Consider the following 17,368-nt stretch of genomic DNA (forward strand, 5'->3'; position numbering starts at 1 on the left):
TCTACTACCCAAACCAAGAACAGAACATCTAATTATGTATCTTATATTTCCCTGCACTCTCCTTGCCTGTTATATCCCTGTGCCTCTTTCACAGAAGTAATAAATGCTATGCTGAGTTTGCAGTGTAACTTTCTCTTTTTTTTATCTTTTTTAAGGGACTTTGATCATTTGTTATTTACTCTACTAACTTTCTAAGTTTCTCTTCCCTCTGACCTCCATCCCAATCCACTTTGAGATTCTTGGACTGACCTTTTTTTGGACATTTGTTGAACATGTGAATGCTGACCTAGTAATCTATCCATTCTCCTGTATTTATTTCTGTAATGTTTCGTGCTTGTTATTTTTATATCTTGTACCTTTGTATGTAATGCAACTAAACACAACCACCCACTACCCTTCCTTGTTGCTGTCATTTGTTGAGCTCTTAGTAATATCATTTTATTCACGGATGATTTTAGAACCTGGCTGTAGTCTTCCTAAACTTCACAGTTCCTGCCATCAAGCCTGAGTAATGTCAGCATTTACCTGAATAATCTATTTAGCACCCACTCACTTCCTTAACTTTCTCTAATGTAGCAAGCTTTACCTCCAATTCTACTTTGGTCGGTCACTCTCATGACCATACTTTACATTTTATTATCAGTAGAAATTGTTCTAGCTCTAAAATCTTAATTTGAATACTATGCCCTTGGACTCCATGATTGCACACTTTTTTTTCTTATTGTTTCATTAAGTTATTTCTACTTCACTTGTTCTTCTGTCTCAGTAGAGAATGCTACTCTCTTGATCCCTTTATTCTTGCTGTTAGCCTCCATCTTTATTTATCTACTTACATATCCAGAAGTTGAATCCATTCTCAAAAATATCCTCAGTTCTCTTGCTGCATTGTTCTTCTTTTACCTATTTAACAAAGTTCAAACCTGGATTACTCTCTTTCTCTTGTAGAATTGTTTTTGGACTAGATTATCCAAATTTTTACTTACTTGAGTCAAAATAATTGACCACATAGAAGTGGACAATAAAAAGTAACTTTTTTATTGAGAGCTGTGGAAAAAGAAAGTAACATCAGTATCTAAGTATTCAGTTCTCTAGCCTCGGTTTCAAGGTAGCATATACTTTCAACTGGAAATTGTTTCCTAGGAATAAAATATGTATTAATAGCTTCAGTTGGGCCATAGTTTGGCTATATGATATCTGGAACTTTCTAAATGAATGGGATGAAGGTAGTAAATTTAACATGGCATCCCCAGTTATGCCCACTCCATTAGAAGAAGCTGGGCTTTCACTGGTCTCTCTACCCTGGGGTATAACATGAAAAGTTATAAGGACTACCTCTTTGGGAACAGGAGAGTAGAGACTTAAATAATGTTTGCTAAGCTTTTTTATATTACTTCAAGAGACAATATTAACTAACACTAGAAATCAAAGCATGTCTTCTGTCCAGGTTATGCTAACTAGTATGAAATAATATTTGATTCATTGTGCATTTTTAAATTCACTCATTTGAGCAAACATGTTTAGGATGGATATCATGTTACCCTTTATTAATATCTCTTTATTAAAATATACCCTTTATTTTAATAAATATAACCTTTTTTAACATTTACCTTTGTACCCTACTTATTTTTCTAGTACTTATCCCTGCTTAGAGCTATACACAACATATTAAGGAACTACTAACATCTATGGTGGGCAGCTAGATTTTTATGTAAAGTATCATGGAAGACACAACAACTCAGCTGTATCTTAAAGAATAAATAGGAATTATTTAGATTGATGTGGAGGTGAGGGAGGATATTTGTGACATTTTAAAGAAATGTATGAAGAGGGTCACAGAAGTAATAAATATCGTATTTTAGAATTGTTGTAACATTATTGGCAAGGCAGGAAATAGCAAGAAATGAATCTGGAATGATAGAGAGGGTTCCACTTGTGAAGAATCTTTTTTTTTTTTTTTTTTTTTTTTGCAATGGAGTCTCACTCTGTCACCAGGCTGGAGTGCCAATGGCATGATCTTGGCTCACTGCAACCTCCACCTCCCAGGTTCACGCGATTCTCCTGCCTCAGCCTCCTGAGTAGCTGAGATTACAGGCATGTGCCACTGCATCTGGCTAATTTTTGTATTTTTAGTAGAGATGGTTTTTCCCCATGTTGGCCAGGCTAGTCTCGAACTCCTGACCTCAGGTGATCTGCCCGCTTTGGCCTCCCAAAGCACTGGGATTATAGGTGTGAGCCACCATTCCTAGCCTGAAGAATCTTATATACTCTTCATAAATGTTAAGGAACTTAGATCAAAGACTGTAGGTTCTAGAGGTACTTGGAAGGGATTTAATTAGAAATGGTGATAACAAGTTCATTCACCTTAGAGTACCTACCTATAAACTATGTGAATGATCGATTTGAAGAGAAAAAAGCAAAAGAGAGACATGTAGTAGATGGAAGAACAGAGAGAAAATAGTGGTTTTAATAAATTAAAATCAGCAATACTTGATAAATAATGGAATTTGGATTTTGAGAGAGTGCAGAGTCATGAAAAATTCCCAGTCTTATACCTTCAATAACTAGATTCATAAGGTACCTTAACAGGGTCCAAGTGGGTTCTTAGGGGAGGAATCAGTTTAGGTGTGAGACAAGTTCAGTTTTGGAATTACTGAGAAAGCTAAGAGGAAATATCTAGCAGGAACAGAGTAAACAATTTTTGAACTTGAAGTTACCTAAGCTACAGAGTAATTTCAGAGTAAATTCACTACTAATGGTAAGCAGTCATAAAAAGTAAGTGAAATCAGTCTGAGAAACAACCCATGAAATGAGGGCTTAGAAGTTTTTCCCTGCCTGAGGAACATTAACATTAAGTGGCAGAGGGAGGAAGAGGAGCTTCTGAGTGACATAAAGAATGAGAAAAGTGGAATGACGAGAGCTAAAGGAATAGTTTCAAGAAGAAAGTAATAACATTACAGTAAAAATAATGAATGAAAAATGCCTGTTGGATATGTCAAGTGAGGTGTCATGGATGACTTTAGCTGGGGTAATTTTAGAAGGATGGTGAGGGGGGAAAAAACAGGTTGCAGTAGCCTAAGTATGACCAGGAGATAAGAAAATGAACTTATCAAGAAAGTGTGAAGGAGAAAAATTAGATAGCATATGTGATATCAAAAGATATTTCTTTCCCTTCGAGTAAGAAATATGTCCATGTGTTCACACACTGGAGCAAAGGATGTTTTAGAGAAAGATAAGTCAAAAATACAGAAAAAAAGACAGAATGATTGGAAGAAGAGTCTTAGGGGAGGTAGGAGGTCATCAGACTAAACACACAGATGGATTTTGTGAACAGAAAGAAGCTATTATTTACCACTGAGACAGGAAGAAAATAGATGGGAGAAGTGAAGCTGAGTAAAAGGATGCTAATAGAGAGAAATTAAGTTTGTTATTAAACCATTGTTAGTGTTTTAATGACTGTGTGAGTAGGAAGATTGGTTAGAAGGGAATCTGAGTGCTGTATGGGAGTGGTTCAGATGATCAGTCATAGAGTCCAGGGTGGATAAGGAAAGAAGAAAGTCAAAGATGGTGATATATACTGCCAGGAATTGGTGGGACTGATGCCAGAATAAAGTAAGGGTTATTGCAGTCTTGAAAATCTGGAGACTGGGGTTCATGATTGTTCAATGATTTTCTGCCTTTGCATTGAAATCTTCTAGCACTACCATAGTCAATCCCTAAAATTACCAATGACTAAGGGATAGTGATTGGAAGTTGGATAGATAATAGCAACCTGTATTAATAATGAATGTTACTGCCAAGTGGAATGCTTAAGAGAAGTAAGGACTGTGTCCATTATGATTCGGGGGGTAATTGTCAGAAATGTCTCTAGGGAGCCAGTTTCCCCTCCTGGATTCCTGGACTGTGAAATGTGAAAGAATAAGTAGCTTCTGCAGATGAAGGCTACAATGGAAGCAGAGGCTACACAGTTGAACTAAATATTATTTAAGGCAAGAATATGCAAAAACCATCCTGCAGGAAGGTTGATGTTTAAGGAAGTTTATTAACAATGGAGTAAGGATTCTCAAAAATACAGAAGAGAATTAGAAGAGATTAAGAATGGTATGGAAGAGAGTATAGTAAAAGAAGAATTTTGGGAGAAGATATCAGGGGGCAGAGGGGATAGCCTTTTACTTGATAGCCAAGAATCACAGAGATAACATACTTGAATAGAACTGATTAAATTAAAATATTCTAAGTTAATTGTCAGTTGTTTTAATGCCAGAACTGGCTGAGGGTCCCTGGACAGGTTTGACCTGTGTCCAGATTAATGATGAGGGCTGCTATGAAGTTTGAAGAGAGGCAATGATGGTCCTTTGTCAAGATGGGTAACATAACTAGAACCCTGGTTAAAGAAAGGATTCTGACAAAGCTAGTGGAGTCATGGTAAAGGACGAAAACAGTCTATGTAGAACATAGACTATGTTCTATGTTCTACATAGACTGTTTTCTTAAAGATTCCCTACATGTAAGGTAGTGCTGAGAACTCTTAGTCAATGTGATCTAAGCCAATAACACACTTTCCCAACTGCTATCATTTTTAATCTTAATTTCTCTACATTACCAATCATCTTCTGTCCTCTTACAACTGTTTTGTTCTCCATCAAAACTAAGTTCTATTTACATTTCTGACTCTAGCCTATCTTAGTTTCTCTAGAATTTTCCTGCATTTATTATTTCTTGTTTCTGTTGTATTTCAATCTTTCTTCCTTTACTGATTTTATTTCTCCGCAAATTACTGTTGAAATTGTCTTAATAATACCTTCTGGCTGGGCGCGGTAGCTCACGCCTGTAATCCCAGCACTTTGGGAGGCCGAGGTGGGCAGATCACCTTGAGGTCGGGAGTTTGAGACCAGCCTGACCAACATGGAGAAACCCTATCTCTACTAAAAATACAAAATTAGCCGGGCGTGGTGGTGCATGCCTGTAATCCCAGCTGCTCAGGAGGCTGAGGCAGGAGAATCACTTGAACCTGGGAGGCGGAGGTTGTGGTGAGCTGAGATGGTGCCATTGTACTCCAGCCTGGGCAACAAGAGCAAAACTCCTCAAAAATAAAAATAAACAATAATAATAATACCTTCTTTCTGTTCTGCTACCCCTTCAAGCTAACTTGAGAGTGATCTATTTCTCTCTCTCTCTCTCTGTGTCTCTCTCTTTTTACTTAGGTCAGATATCTCAAGTGTGTATTTTTACATATGCTTCCTTCACTCCATCAGCTCCTAAGCCTTAACCTTCTATGGTTTGACCTCTACCTCCAGTGCTTTACTGATAATATATATATATATTTGGGTTTGGGTTTTTGTATGTGCCTTTTTTGGACTATTTAATTTCTGTTAATAGATCATCATTTCATTTCTGAGGCTGAAAATTTTAAAGGTTTTTTTATATTTAATTTATATGGTGATTTGTCAAACATTATTGAGAGAAAAAACTATCCCTGCTATCAAAGAAAACACAGTTCAGTGAAATTACCAGGCTTAGAATAAAGACAGCCCAGTTCAAGTTCCAGCCCAGAAAATATCAAATTATGTGAATTCATCCAAGCTTCTATAAGCCTTAGTTTGCTCATTTCTAAAGTGAGAGAGTTTGGATTATATAACTTCTGAGATTCCTTCTATCACTAACATTGTTTGTATGCTTCTGAATATTATGTATGTTCTCTATATTTTATATTATATATTTTGTATATTGTGATTTGTAATGTTTATCATTCATACCTTCTTCTCTATTTCCACCCTCATTACTACAAGTCAGAGCCTTTTCCTAATCTAGCTCATTCTCTGCACTACTGCTGAATTATTCTTCTTAATTTATTACTTGGAAATTACCTTTGTTCAGAAGTTTTTCTTATTACTCTCATTGAAAATTAAACTGTTTAAACCTCTTAACTAGACATTAAAAATTGTCATAAATGGATTCCGATCTAATTTTTTAACTAACATTTTACCATATTCTGCTTTCTGTTATTCCTAGCATTTCCATTTGACTATTTTATCTTCCATCATCTATGTGTCTGCTGAAATTTCCCCATCTGTTCATGCATGCTGTTCATCTTTTTTACTACAGTCTTTACCATATCAAGCAGACTTATTTCAAATTCCCCATTTGATAGATTCAACATCTATACCATCTCTTAGTTGGCCTCTGTTGGTGCTTTGTCCTTAACAGTAGGTCTTATTTGTCATGCTTTTTTTGTGTTTCCAATAAATTGGTATTGAATGTTGAGATCATATCATCAGTAATGACTGAGGCAGATAGTATTTATGCTTGAAAATGAGCACAAATTTTGTTCTGTTAGTTGGGGTGTTGGGGAGCATTAAACAACCTTCAGACTGCTACATCTGAGTATGAGATTTGGACTTATTATGAAGTGACTGCTACTGGCAGCAGGCAACAGTGCATATGAGGGATTTGTATTATACCCATTTCTCTATCCACGTAAAAACAGCAAAACAAAAGGAATGCTGGTGAATTGTTCAAAATTGATCAGTGAAACTATTGAATCTGTATTCTAGCTTGAGAGCCATACCTCATCAGATATACTGATATAATACAATAGCAATTCATAATTATATTGTTTAGAGATATACTTTAAAAAATGTTTGCTATTTTATGGAATCTGAGAATCTGGGAAGTGATAAAGTAGGGCCAGTACCTTGGTGGAATAACTTTAATTTTTACATTTGACGAATCATTATTAAATTCAAACATTCACTGAATATGGGAACCTATTTCATAAAAATAAGGATTTTACAGGTAACATGTCATATTATCTCTCAGTATTCTTAAAATTTATATTTTAAAGATTTATTAATTTGTTCTGTATTAATTATTATGGGTAAATATTCCTGCTTATTTGTGGTTTTGTTTCTGTTATTTTTTAAATAAAAATTAACAATGAAAATTATAAATATTTAATATACTAAAAATATCTTCAAAATATTTACATCTTATATGTTTGTGTGTGTGTGTGTGTGTGTGTGTTTAATAATACAGTATATGTTACTGTTCAGTATTGTATTTGTCCCTAATTTTCTTGAGGAAATTGGGACGTTTGGTCATTTCTTCATGCAATTTTCAATAATGAATATATTTTTTAAATACCTTTGTAGATGTGAGAATACTTCTCTTTTTGATAATAAAATAATAGGCTTGTGGGTAATAGTAATTTTTTTCTACGTGAATGGTGTCTTGCTTTGTCACATCAATATATATATTATACCATTTTCACATTTTATATTGTTATTAACTTGGCTGACTCTAAATATTGTTGTCATCTTTGAATAAGCTTATTTACTTTTAACTAACATAGAGTCTTTACATCTAACTCAACAGAAAGATTCTGTAGAATAATGCTATTACACCCAAGGATAAATTAATCTTCCTCCAAAATAATATAATATTCGTATTTGTGCACATTACCTATTTGCTTATTTACCATGATTTCTATGGCAAATATTTTGTATCTTGCAATCCTCATAACATTAGAAACGATGCTAAAATAATGAGCTAGAGTTTTTAAAAAGTTAATCTTGCACATTAATGATGAACATGAGAATTGTAATTTTAAAGTTGTCATAATTACTTTAAGTTATTTATTATATACAAATATATATATGCTATATTAATTATTCTAAAATGTTTCATTTTTAATTGTTTTCTAGTATATTTTATCATATATTTATACTTCAGTTATGCAGTTAATGCGCAGAAAATCTGTAGACATTCAAGATATTTTAACAAAAATATAATGTTTCTGCTGTTTTTTTTTTTTATTATTTTTTGAGACAGGGTCTCACTCTGTCACCCAGACTGGAATGCAATGGTATGATCACAGCTCACTGCAGCCTCGACCTCCCGAGCTCAAGCAATCCTCCCACTTTAGCCTCCTGAACAACTAGGACTATAGGTGTTTGCCACCACACCCGCTATTTTTTATTTTTATTTTTTGTAGATACAGGGTTTCACCATGTTGCCCAGTCTGGTCTCAAACACCTAAGCTCAAGCCATCTGTCTGCCTCAGCATCTGAAAGTGCTGAGATTACAGACATGAGCCACTGTGTCAGGCACTTCTGCTATTGATCAGCTTATTCTGTACAGTATGGATATAGAGAAGTCATTTCTTGCCCCAAACCTGAGACCATACTTGTTCTTCAGAGATATATCCAATTTTTTTAAATTTAAGATGTCAGCTTTATAAAGGAAAAGAATAATTCCTAAGTAGCTTTACTTTTTACAAGTTTACTTTTCAAGAAAACCTATTACATTTACTTATGACATCTTTCCAATATAAACATGAAGTAAGTCTGATTTAATACAGACTAGGTCCTGAGTTACATATTGGGGAAATTTTCATTGATTTCTGAGTTTTAGTATTCTTAGTATTTATCATACCTGTAGAGATACTCTACATTGAGCTTACTTTGATCTGGAGTTGTATCATTGTGAAAGATATGGATGGATGGATGGATGGATGGATGGATGGATGGACGGACGGACGGCAGGCAGGCAATAACATTGGGTTATAGACAAGAGTTCCCACTACTAGAAGGAAATCCCTTGCAAGACAATTCCCTTGCATACAATCCCTTGCATACAAATCCCTTGTCCTTTCATTGAATTAAGAAACCTAAAGTACATCGCAAAACTGATAAAATAGGTAGGAAGTTGCATCAAATACTTGGAAATTTTAAAAAATCTTTTATGAGCAACTATGTTGACCCAAAAAAATGATTCAAAACTGACAACTTTGCTGGATGATTATAAAATTATTTTTCCCTTAGAATGACTGAAAATAAATACTAAACACTTTCAGTTTTAGTTTTTCTTATGCATAAAGATTGCTGTTTAAGACAAAGGCCTTCTAAGTTGTTCTCTTTATTATTGTGGCCTATTGTCAGTTCATCCTCATCTCAAAATCTGCATATGCTAATAATGTGCTTTTAAGACTGGGTTGTTAACAATAGTATGTATTGTTATAACATTGTTAGTCAATGTAAATTAGTGGAGGGGCTGATAACACAGTATCCTTTGTGAACGCATGCAGTTTAGAATAGCACCCATTAGATAATGATGGACAGTAGCCTAGATCAATTCAAGTACAAAAAAAAGAACTATAAACAGAGATTAGAAAATAGAAACTATTCAAAAAATGTAACAGTGATAGATATTAAATCACTTTTTAAAAGACAATGGAATTATTTACCTAAGAAAGATTTAAATTTACAGGTGAGGGGGCCCTGGCTTTTTCAGTGGCTTACCCTTTGGTAATCTGATAAAACCATGGCCACTCTTTTTGGAATAATATTTTATATGCATAACATAAAATAAGGTAAATAAAATGGTTACAGAGGAAACGACTTATATTGAAATAAACACTCCAAGTTAAGAACCCTAAGTGGGCCCTAAAATATTTTAAGCCTTGCAAGTATTTATTATTTCCCACTTTTCAGTTGCTGCTATTCAAAATTAATTATATATTCTCATCTTAAAATTAAAACTAATTCAGAATTTTGGTGGGAGTTTGTGAGTACTATATCTCAATCCCTTTAAGGGACCTGATGTAAGACTGTGTAATTTAGGCATTGCTGCTTTAAATTTTCATAGCAGTAACATCGTGTCTAAGCTAGTCAGACCTATTTTTATCCAATGTGGGAGCAGGAGCCTGTGTCAGCCTTCTCTTATGTGCTGTCAAAGTTTAAAATGTGGTAGCTTTCCATTCCCCTTAACTGTGTTGGGACATTTGGGGAAATTTCTACCTTCTACTGTGGTTCTTTTCATTTATTAACCTATTTTCATTTCACACTATGGTATTTATTTAATATATACTTTGTATTTACGGAGAAAAATATATAAGTAAAATGTAAAAGATGGGTTAATTGTCAAACAACTTTTTTATAAAGAGACATTTTTTGTAAGAGCTACTTCCTAAGGAGTGACCTCTGTTTTATAAATAATGGTCTCCTTTTGAGGACATAGGACATAACACATTTAAAATAATTCTCTGGTTTTCACTCATTATCATATTTTTCAATTATTAAAAATGATTCTTCACAAAGAAGTGAAACTGCATATCCTAACATTTACTCCACTTTCCACTTGGAAAAATTTCTTGATGGAATCAGAATAAATGAAATTGTATATAAATACATGAAATATTAGTCTAACTTTCTGCTAGGGTAATTGTAGCTATTTCCCAAAGATTTGTTATATAATAAGATGTTTATAATTAATGTAAGATGAATCTTTAAATAAATGTAAAGATTGGTACTCTTAAAAAATAGGCTTTAAGCAATTTAAGAAATCATACATAGATATACCCTTTGTTTCTGTTGATTGTGATGAAGATATATAAAGATGTTAGACTAAAAACATGCAGCAAACTACTGAACACACTTATTTGTAAAGAAAAGTGTTCTTTTAAAATAGTTTTTCAGAAACAAAAAGACAGCTGTGATATTTACACTATGAGGTTACCTTTTCATTTCTCTTACCATTTAACTGTTACTAGTAGTTAAATATTTTTTATATATTTACATTTAATGTCAGTTATTTTGACATGTTCTTGAGGCACTTATATGAAAATACTAAACTTAGAAAGTAAATCACATGATAGTATACGGACTTAAAAGTATTTAAAAATGCTCTGACTTTTATGTTACCCTATGACTTTAAAATGTAAAATAATCACAAGATATGGTGTAGAATAAAGCCAATATTCACTTTCTAAAGTCACCTAATCTAATATCAAGTAGTATAAAATTGTTTGCCATATAATTCATGACATTTGGGAAATTATGTCCTTTTTTTCTTTTTTTTTTTTTTTAATTACTTGCACTTTTCATTATCCAAAATAAGGTTGAGATAACTTATAGGTAAAGTGGATGTCATTGAAACATTAGCTTTGAGGGAGACTAATGCTTTCTTGACTGTCTATATTATATAAGCATTTCCATTTTTGTGCTTACAACTGGATGGGGAGGTAATAATTTTATTTGAAATATACTTTGACATATGTTTTACTTTTGAATTCTGGAGCCAAAGCTAGTGTTTTTAAAGTCATCTCCCAAATTGTGGGGCTGATGTTAGAAAACATTGATTGATCATGTTAAATGTAAAAGTATTATGCTAGGTTCCAGGGATAGAAAGGTCAACAATGAGAGGTTGCTTAAATTTAAGGATACTTCCTTCAACAAGGATTAAGTTTTGGTATTAGATTTGTTTGTGGTCAAAGAGATCATGTTGTTTCAGAATTATTATTTCAATTAATACCCACTCTGAATTGAATCAGTTGGCATAGCTAAAGTGCACCAAGATAGACAGCCAGTTAACCAGTTTTCTACAGAGTGATTTTTCTTGTGGATCAGGTTTAAATATGGCTACAGACTTCACAGTCACCCTATTTTCTTATAACCTTATTTTGATTCTTCTGTTTAAATGTTCAGGTGTATAGTGTTTTCTGAAAGCCTTTTTATATCTTAGTTGGTATAGTACTAAACAGCTTCAGGTGCTACAGAATTAATGCTTATATGGTTTTCTTCACTCTTGAAAATGTTAGGAAAAGTCATTGAATTCTTTTAAAATAGAATAATTCACATATTTCACGTATTCCATTTAGGGAATTCATTTCGGAAAGCAGGCAGTTTTGTTTGTTGTTTATTATAACTGAGCAACTATTATCTTTGCTGGGAATTACTTCGAAAGGCAGATTTTGGTTTTTTAGAAATTCTTAAGTTTCGTTTGAAATTGCTCAGAATATGTTGGGGAAAAGAAAACTTTTTACATACTCCATAATTTTAAACAATTACCTTTTTCAAAATCAGTTTGATGCATCATAACCAAATAGAAGAAGGGCACTAAAGATCAACTGAGCTGCTTTTTGACTAACGTTTCAGGGATTGTGAAGCAGCAGATAGACAGCCATATCACAGATCCAGATCAACAGAACAACGGCCTCTTCTTGAGCGGACCACCACCCGCTCCAGATCCACTGAACGTCCTGATACAAACCTCATGAGGTCGATGCCTTCATTAATGACTGGAAGATCTGCCCCTCCTTCACCTGCCTTATCGAGGTGAAAGATAAATCAATCAGACTAATTTCCCCTTTGCCCCACCAGCACACCATTTTATTTTCCCAGCAGTTAACTGGTCTCTTCTATCATCTTTGGCTGATCACTAGTAACAATCAATACTAACCTTTTCAATGTAAACACACTATTTATATTCACTGGATATAATAGTGTGTGGCTACCATTGTAATTTGTTTATTAACTGTCCTGACTGCATTTGTTTTGTGATTTCTCATTAATCAGGAGTCCTGGGTAAATTCTGTCATTAACTGTCATGTTCCTCTCCTACAGAATGAGAAACTATTTGTGTCCATTACACATCACTTTTCAAATCATCATAATGATTATAAATAAAACTAGATTTTTTAAGTTTCTTTCTATCGATACTAATATTATGTATTAACCAGTATTTTCCTTAGTTGAATCTTGAATTGTTCAGGATTTTATTTGTAGTTTCATGAAATGTTTTCTAATAAAGGGATATTTAATATAAGCCTGAGTAAAAATCTCTGGATCAAGGGAGAAAGGTTAGTGTTGAAAGTTTGAAATCTGGTAGAAAGAAAAGTACTACCTTTTCTTTCTTGAGCAGCGAAATTCTCTTGCTTTCAATGGATAGAGTACTAATTTACATTAATAGTTCCATGGATTTTACTGTAGGGTTTTGTGTGCATGTATGTGTATGTATGCATATTACACCAAAAATAAACATCTTTTGCTATTTAATCATTCAGATATCCATATTTTGTCCAGTTTTCCTAACCTTTTAATCTGCAGCTAAACTTCTTTTTAAATTGTATTTATACAGCTATCATATGAACCAAATGTAGGTATTAAAAATATGTAACTCATTATACTGAAAATGAATATTAATGGTGTGTCTTTAGGTCTCATCCTCGTACTGGGTCTGTCCAGACAAGCCCATCAAGTACTCCAGTGGCAGGACGAAGGGGCCGACAGCTTCCACAGCTTCCACCAAAGGGAACGTTGGATAGAAGTAAGTTTTATTTCTAATTGTCTCGTTTAGGAAATACACATGGAAGCTAAGGTGAATCAAGATTTTCTTATTACCTTTGTGTTAATTTTCTTCTTTTGTTAATTGTATGCCTTGTCTGTATTTGATAATAGTTATATTTATAAATATTATGTATTTTTGAATAAAAATTTGTAATATTTCCAGGTAAAATAAGGTATCTTTATTGCTCTTGCACATTTTTAAATTTGAATAAATGCATCTTAAAAAGTAAACAATACTCTTAAATAAGCTGTTGGATAATATTTCTTTGCTACAAATAAGTTTATGTAATTGTTGATAGTTATATAAAGTTTATTAGTAACTAGCCAAATCAATTTTCACACACTGCAAAGGACTGGTTAGCTGATGCACAACAATGGTGATCCTTCTCAAAACTGGAGAACAAGAAAAAGGTAATCAAGAATATACAATGAAAGATGCATGTTGTACTGATGTTCTATTAATTTTACATTTTTGCATAAGAAGCACTATTTGCTGACACACACATGAACATACTTCCCAAACATCTATAAATTCTTGGATAAAGGACCTCTAAAAGCATGGATAACTGAATATAATGGTTTTTAAGATCATTTTTTAAATGATCCCTTTATTTAGTAACTGGATGTGCTTTGCAAATAATACATATATATTTAAATCATTTAACTTTTCTCTAGTAGATAATACATTCTGTGCTTTTGGAAATTTCTGTTGTTTTTAACCCCTGTGCTTTGGTTCCCTTTTTGTTTGTTTGTTTTTGTTCTGTTTTTTGTTTTTATTTTGTTTTCCCTAGACAATGGAGTCAAGGAGATAGAACCTTATGAAGGTCTGTACATAAAAGAGGGTTTGTTTTGTGCTAACAGCCTTTTTGGGGGGCTAGTAAGCAAAAATAAACCCAACTGCAATTGATATCCTTTCGTTGTGTAGACTTAAATACAGTAAAATTATTTTGTTTTATGATATCTGACAAAGTATTCAACTTTTTTTTAACTTGGAAATTATACCAAGGAGTTAAATATCTTTGATTCAAATAAGAATGCAGAGTTTAACTTCTTTTAAATGAGCAGATAAAATGTGCTCTTTCATAAAATTTTTATGTACCTTTTAACCAGAAACTAGATTTCGAGTAAGACTTTAACCAAAGATATCAATTGCAGTCTACATTTACATCATTGAGGATGTACACATAGTGTAGTTATATTTACCATCATATATTTCATTTTTTATTTATGATGATGTTTTTAATTATTAAATTTGGCTTTCTAGAAAAGAAAGTTGTTGAATTAGAAAGTGATTGTGGCTTGCGTTTCCAACATCATTTTTCATGTTGTAGCAAGGCTGCTTACAGTATATCAGAGTTAAATATGATATAGTTTTATTATCAAACACTACATTATGACTCAGAAGAAAATACTGAATGGTGATATATGGAGTGTCGTACATTTGCTAGATCAATACAAAATTCTCTACCAGTTATGGAAATCTGAAATTAACTTTGTATCTTTAAAAACTTGTTGACTGTTTACTTATGAATCTCTAGCACATAGAATAATGCCTGGCACATTGTAGACCCTCAATAAATCTTTGTTGAATGAATTCATGAAATATTTATTTAAAAAGGGAAAAGCTACCTCAAATAGTATACAAAGTACCACTAAAATAATCTCGTCATTATATATATGTTTATATTAAATTTATATTTCTGTAACCTATTTGTAACAAATTTGTAAGTGTGCTGCATTCGAGCAGCAATATTTTATACCCTTATATAACTTGTTGATATAAGTTGTGTTCTTGTTAACTGGATGATGGTCAACTTCTGTTTTGTCGTTCTTTCTATTTCCAAGTACCATAATTTTGAACAATCCAGTGATATTGTGACTGACGGTCTGTTATGCTGCCTGAGAAAAAGACTTCACAGCGTTTTTATAGTTCTTAATTATTTGCTTAAAATTGGGGGCATAGAATTTTAAATCACTTTTCCTAAGGAAAGTTTAGTAATATTTATGGAACTTTTTGTCTCTTCAGTGTTTTTAAAGATGGAGTTTTAACATCATTTATTGGCATTTAAAGTCAGAAACTATAATTTATGCACATTTTTAAAATTGAATTTTTAATGTTGTTTATAGCAATAGTCTACTGAAATATAAGTAGCTCTATTCTTTGTAATAGCAAGTATCCTAGAAAACAGAGCCTACTGGTAATACCGAAATTCAGAGTTGGTGAGGTTTCTGATGGGCTTCTCAATAAAGATTATCTTTACTATTGTTTTTGTCCCTATAAAATTAATTAAAACCACAGTTTTCCTTTAAAGTCCCCGATTGTGATTTTTCCATTTTTTTTATTTCATAAAACAAAGAGGAGCCAAAACCTCCCTTATCCTTTTTAGTATGAAATAAAAGGGGTTTTGTTTTTTAGTTTTGTTTTATATAAAAGTATGGATGATTTTTTAAAGTGTTTTTATAAATGTTGATATGGAGACTTCAGTAGATTATGCAATTTTTTTTAGTTTTAAAGAAGATATATAATATCTCTTTTAGAAATCTCAACTTCAGTTAATCTTCAGTAAGTAACACAAAATAGACTATCAGTTGATGGTCTAAATCAAATTATGTTTGGATTATCACCTAAAAAGTTAATTATGAGAAGTTGTAATTTAATGGCATTATTTTAGAATTAAAGTGTTGAAATATTTATTTTCAAATCCTTTTCAACAGCCAAAATATGAGCAAGTCATAATTTAACTCTTTATGATTTTGATTATTTTATATTTTAGTCTGTTATATATTTAGCCATTTATCTTTGTTTAGAACCAGAGAAGTAAAATAAGAATAGTATAGAAAGCACAATGTACTAAAAAACTATAAGGCATTATTATTATTTTTCCCTAACTTTTATGTACTGCCATTTTATAAAATGTCATTTTCTCTTTTTCTAGAAGAAAAGTTATATAACTTTTTTTAGTAATATACCAAGTTTATATATAAAGTATTTTGCCTACTTTACCCAGTTATCCACATATTACAAATATTTTAAAAGTCACAATTTCTCTTTTACAAATCGAAGTCATCATAAAAGCGATGTGATAATTAACCAGTAAATTTATTTACTTTTCTATAGCATGTCAGAAACGTATTAAAAATAACCTATTGGGCCAGTTGCACTGGCCCACGTGGCTCACGTCTGTAATCCCAGCACTTTGAGAGGCTGAGGTGGGTGGATTGCTTGAGCTCGGGAGTTCAAGACCAGCCTCGGTAACATGGTGAAACCCATCGCTATAAAAAATGTAAAATTAGCCAGGCATGATGGCCCACTCCCATAGTCCCAGCTACTCGGGAGGCTGAGGTGGGAGGATCACTGGAGCCCAGGAGACGCAGGTTGCAGTGAGCCGTGATTGTGCCACTGCACTCCAGCCTGGGTGACAGTGAGACTCTGTTTCTAAATAATAAGTATCTATTGGTGTCTTTATCATTCTGAATAATTTAGAATTTGTTATTTGTTTAGTTTCATTGAAGAGTAACAGATATACCTATTTGGTCTTATATTTTTCTTTACTTTTGCTTCTGCAAGTACAGAAGTTAATGAAGAAACTGAGCATGTGGAAGAGCAGGGGGAAGAAAAGCAGGGAGAAGAGGTCAAGGCAGGTCTGTCTGTCTGACTGTGTATCTAAAATAAATAAGTGATTGTTTTCAAATATGACTTTTCAATTTTACATAAGACTTTAGGCTCCAAATTTATAAATGCACAATGAAGAATAGATTGTTTTTCACAACTAACTTTAAGATAAATTACCTCATTTTGTTAATGAATGGGTATTACTTAAGCTATCTAGGCAATTTGTCAGAATATTTAATTTACCCAACTGGCTAAATATTTTCCCTGATGTTTAAATCAAACTAGAATTATAGGTAGTGCCCCGACCAAGACATACACCTACCCTTTACCCAGCTTTACATTCAGTTCATTTGTTTATTCAAAAATATTTAATGAGTACCTACTAGAAAACTATATTTTATCATGTGTTATGGTGAGTAAAGTTTTGTTGAAGCTTTAGCCCCTTCTCCTATGGATTTTGAATCTAGTAGAAGCAAATTATAAAGAAATATAGAACGGAATATAAATTCCATTAAAACATTTGTAGACCATGATCATTTTTTCCATTATATTTTTTTCCTAAAATAAAGCAATTACAGGCTTCTCTTCTTCATCCCAGTTCAATATTACTCTAACATTTATTGTCAATCATAAT

The 17,368-nt window shown here is 32.7% G+C and overlaps 1 protein-coding gene across 49 annotated transcripts in view; it reads left to right on the forward strand.

Moving 5' to 3' along the window:
- The window catches only part of RIMS2 (regulating synaptic membrane exocytosis 2), a 743,118-nt gene that overhangs the window by 490,199 nt on the left and 235,551 nt on the right, over window positions 1-17,368 (forward strand). For 23 of the 49 annotated variants that reach the window (XM_034966469.3, XM_055116825.2, XM_055116833.2 and 20 more), the window contains 2 exons: window positions 11,931-12,110; window positions 12,992-13,101. In XM_034966469.3, coding sequence (XP_034822360.2) covers window positions 11,931-12,110; window positions 12,992-13,101 — 290 coding nt within the window. Of the gene's footprint in view, window positions 1-11,930; window positions 12,111-12,991; window positions 13,102-13,912; window positions 13,946-16,694; window positions 16,764-17,368 lie in introns of all 49 variants that reach the window. The other 26 variants (XM_055116819.2, XM_055116823.2, XM_055116822.2 and 23 more) reach the window with 4 other exon arrangements.

This window comes from Pan paniscus, chromosome 7 (assembly GCF_029289425.2).
Source record: "Pan paniscus chromosome 7, NHGRI_mPanPan1-v2.0_pri, whole genome shotgun sequence".
NCBI classification, from domain to species: Eukaryota; Metazoa; Chordata; class Mammalia; order Primates; family Hominidae; genus Pan; species Pan paniscus.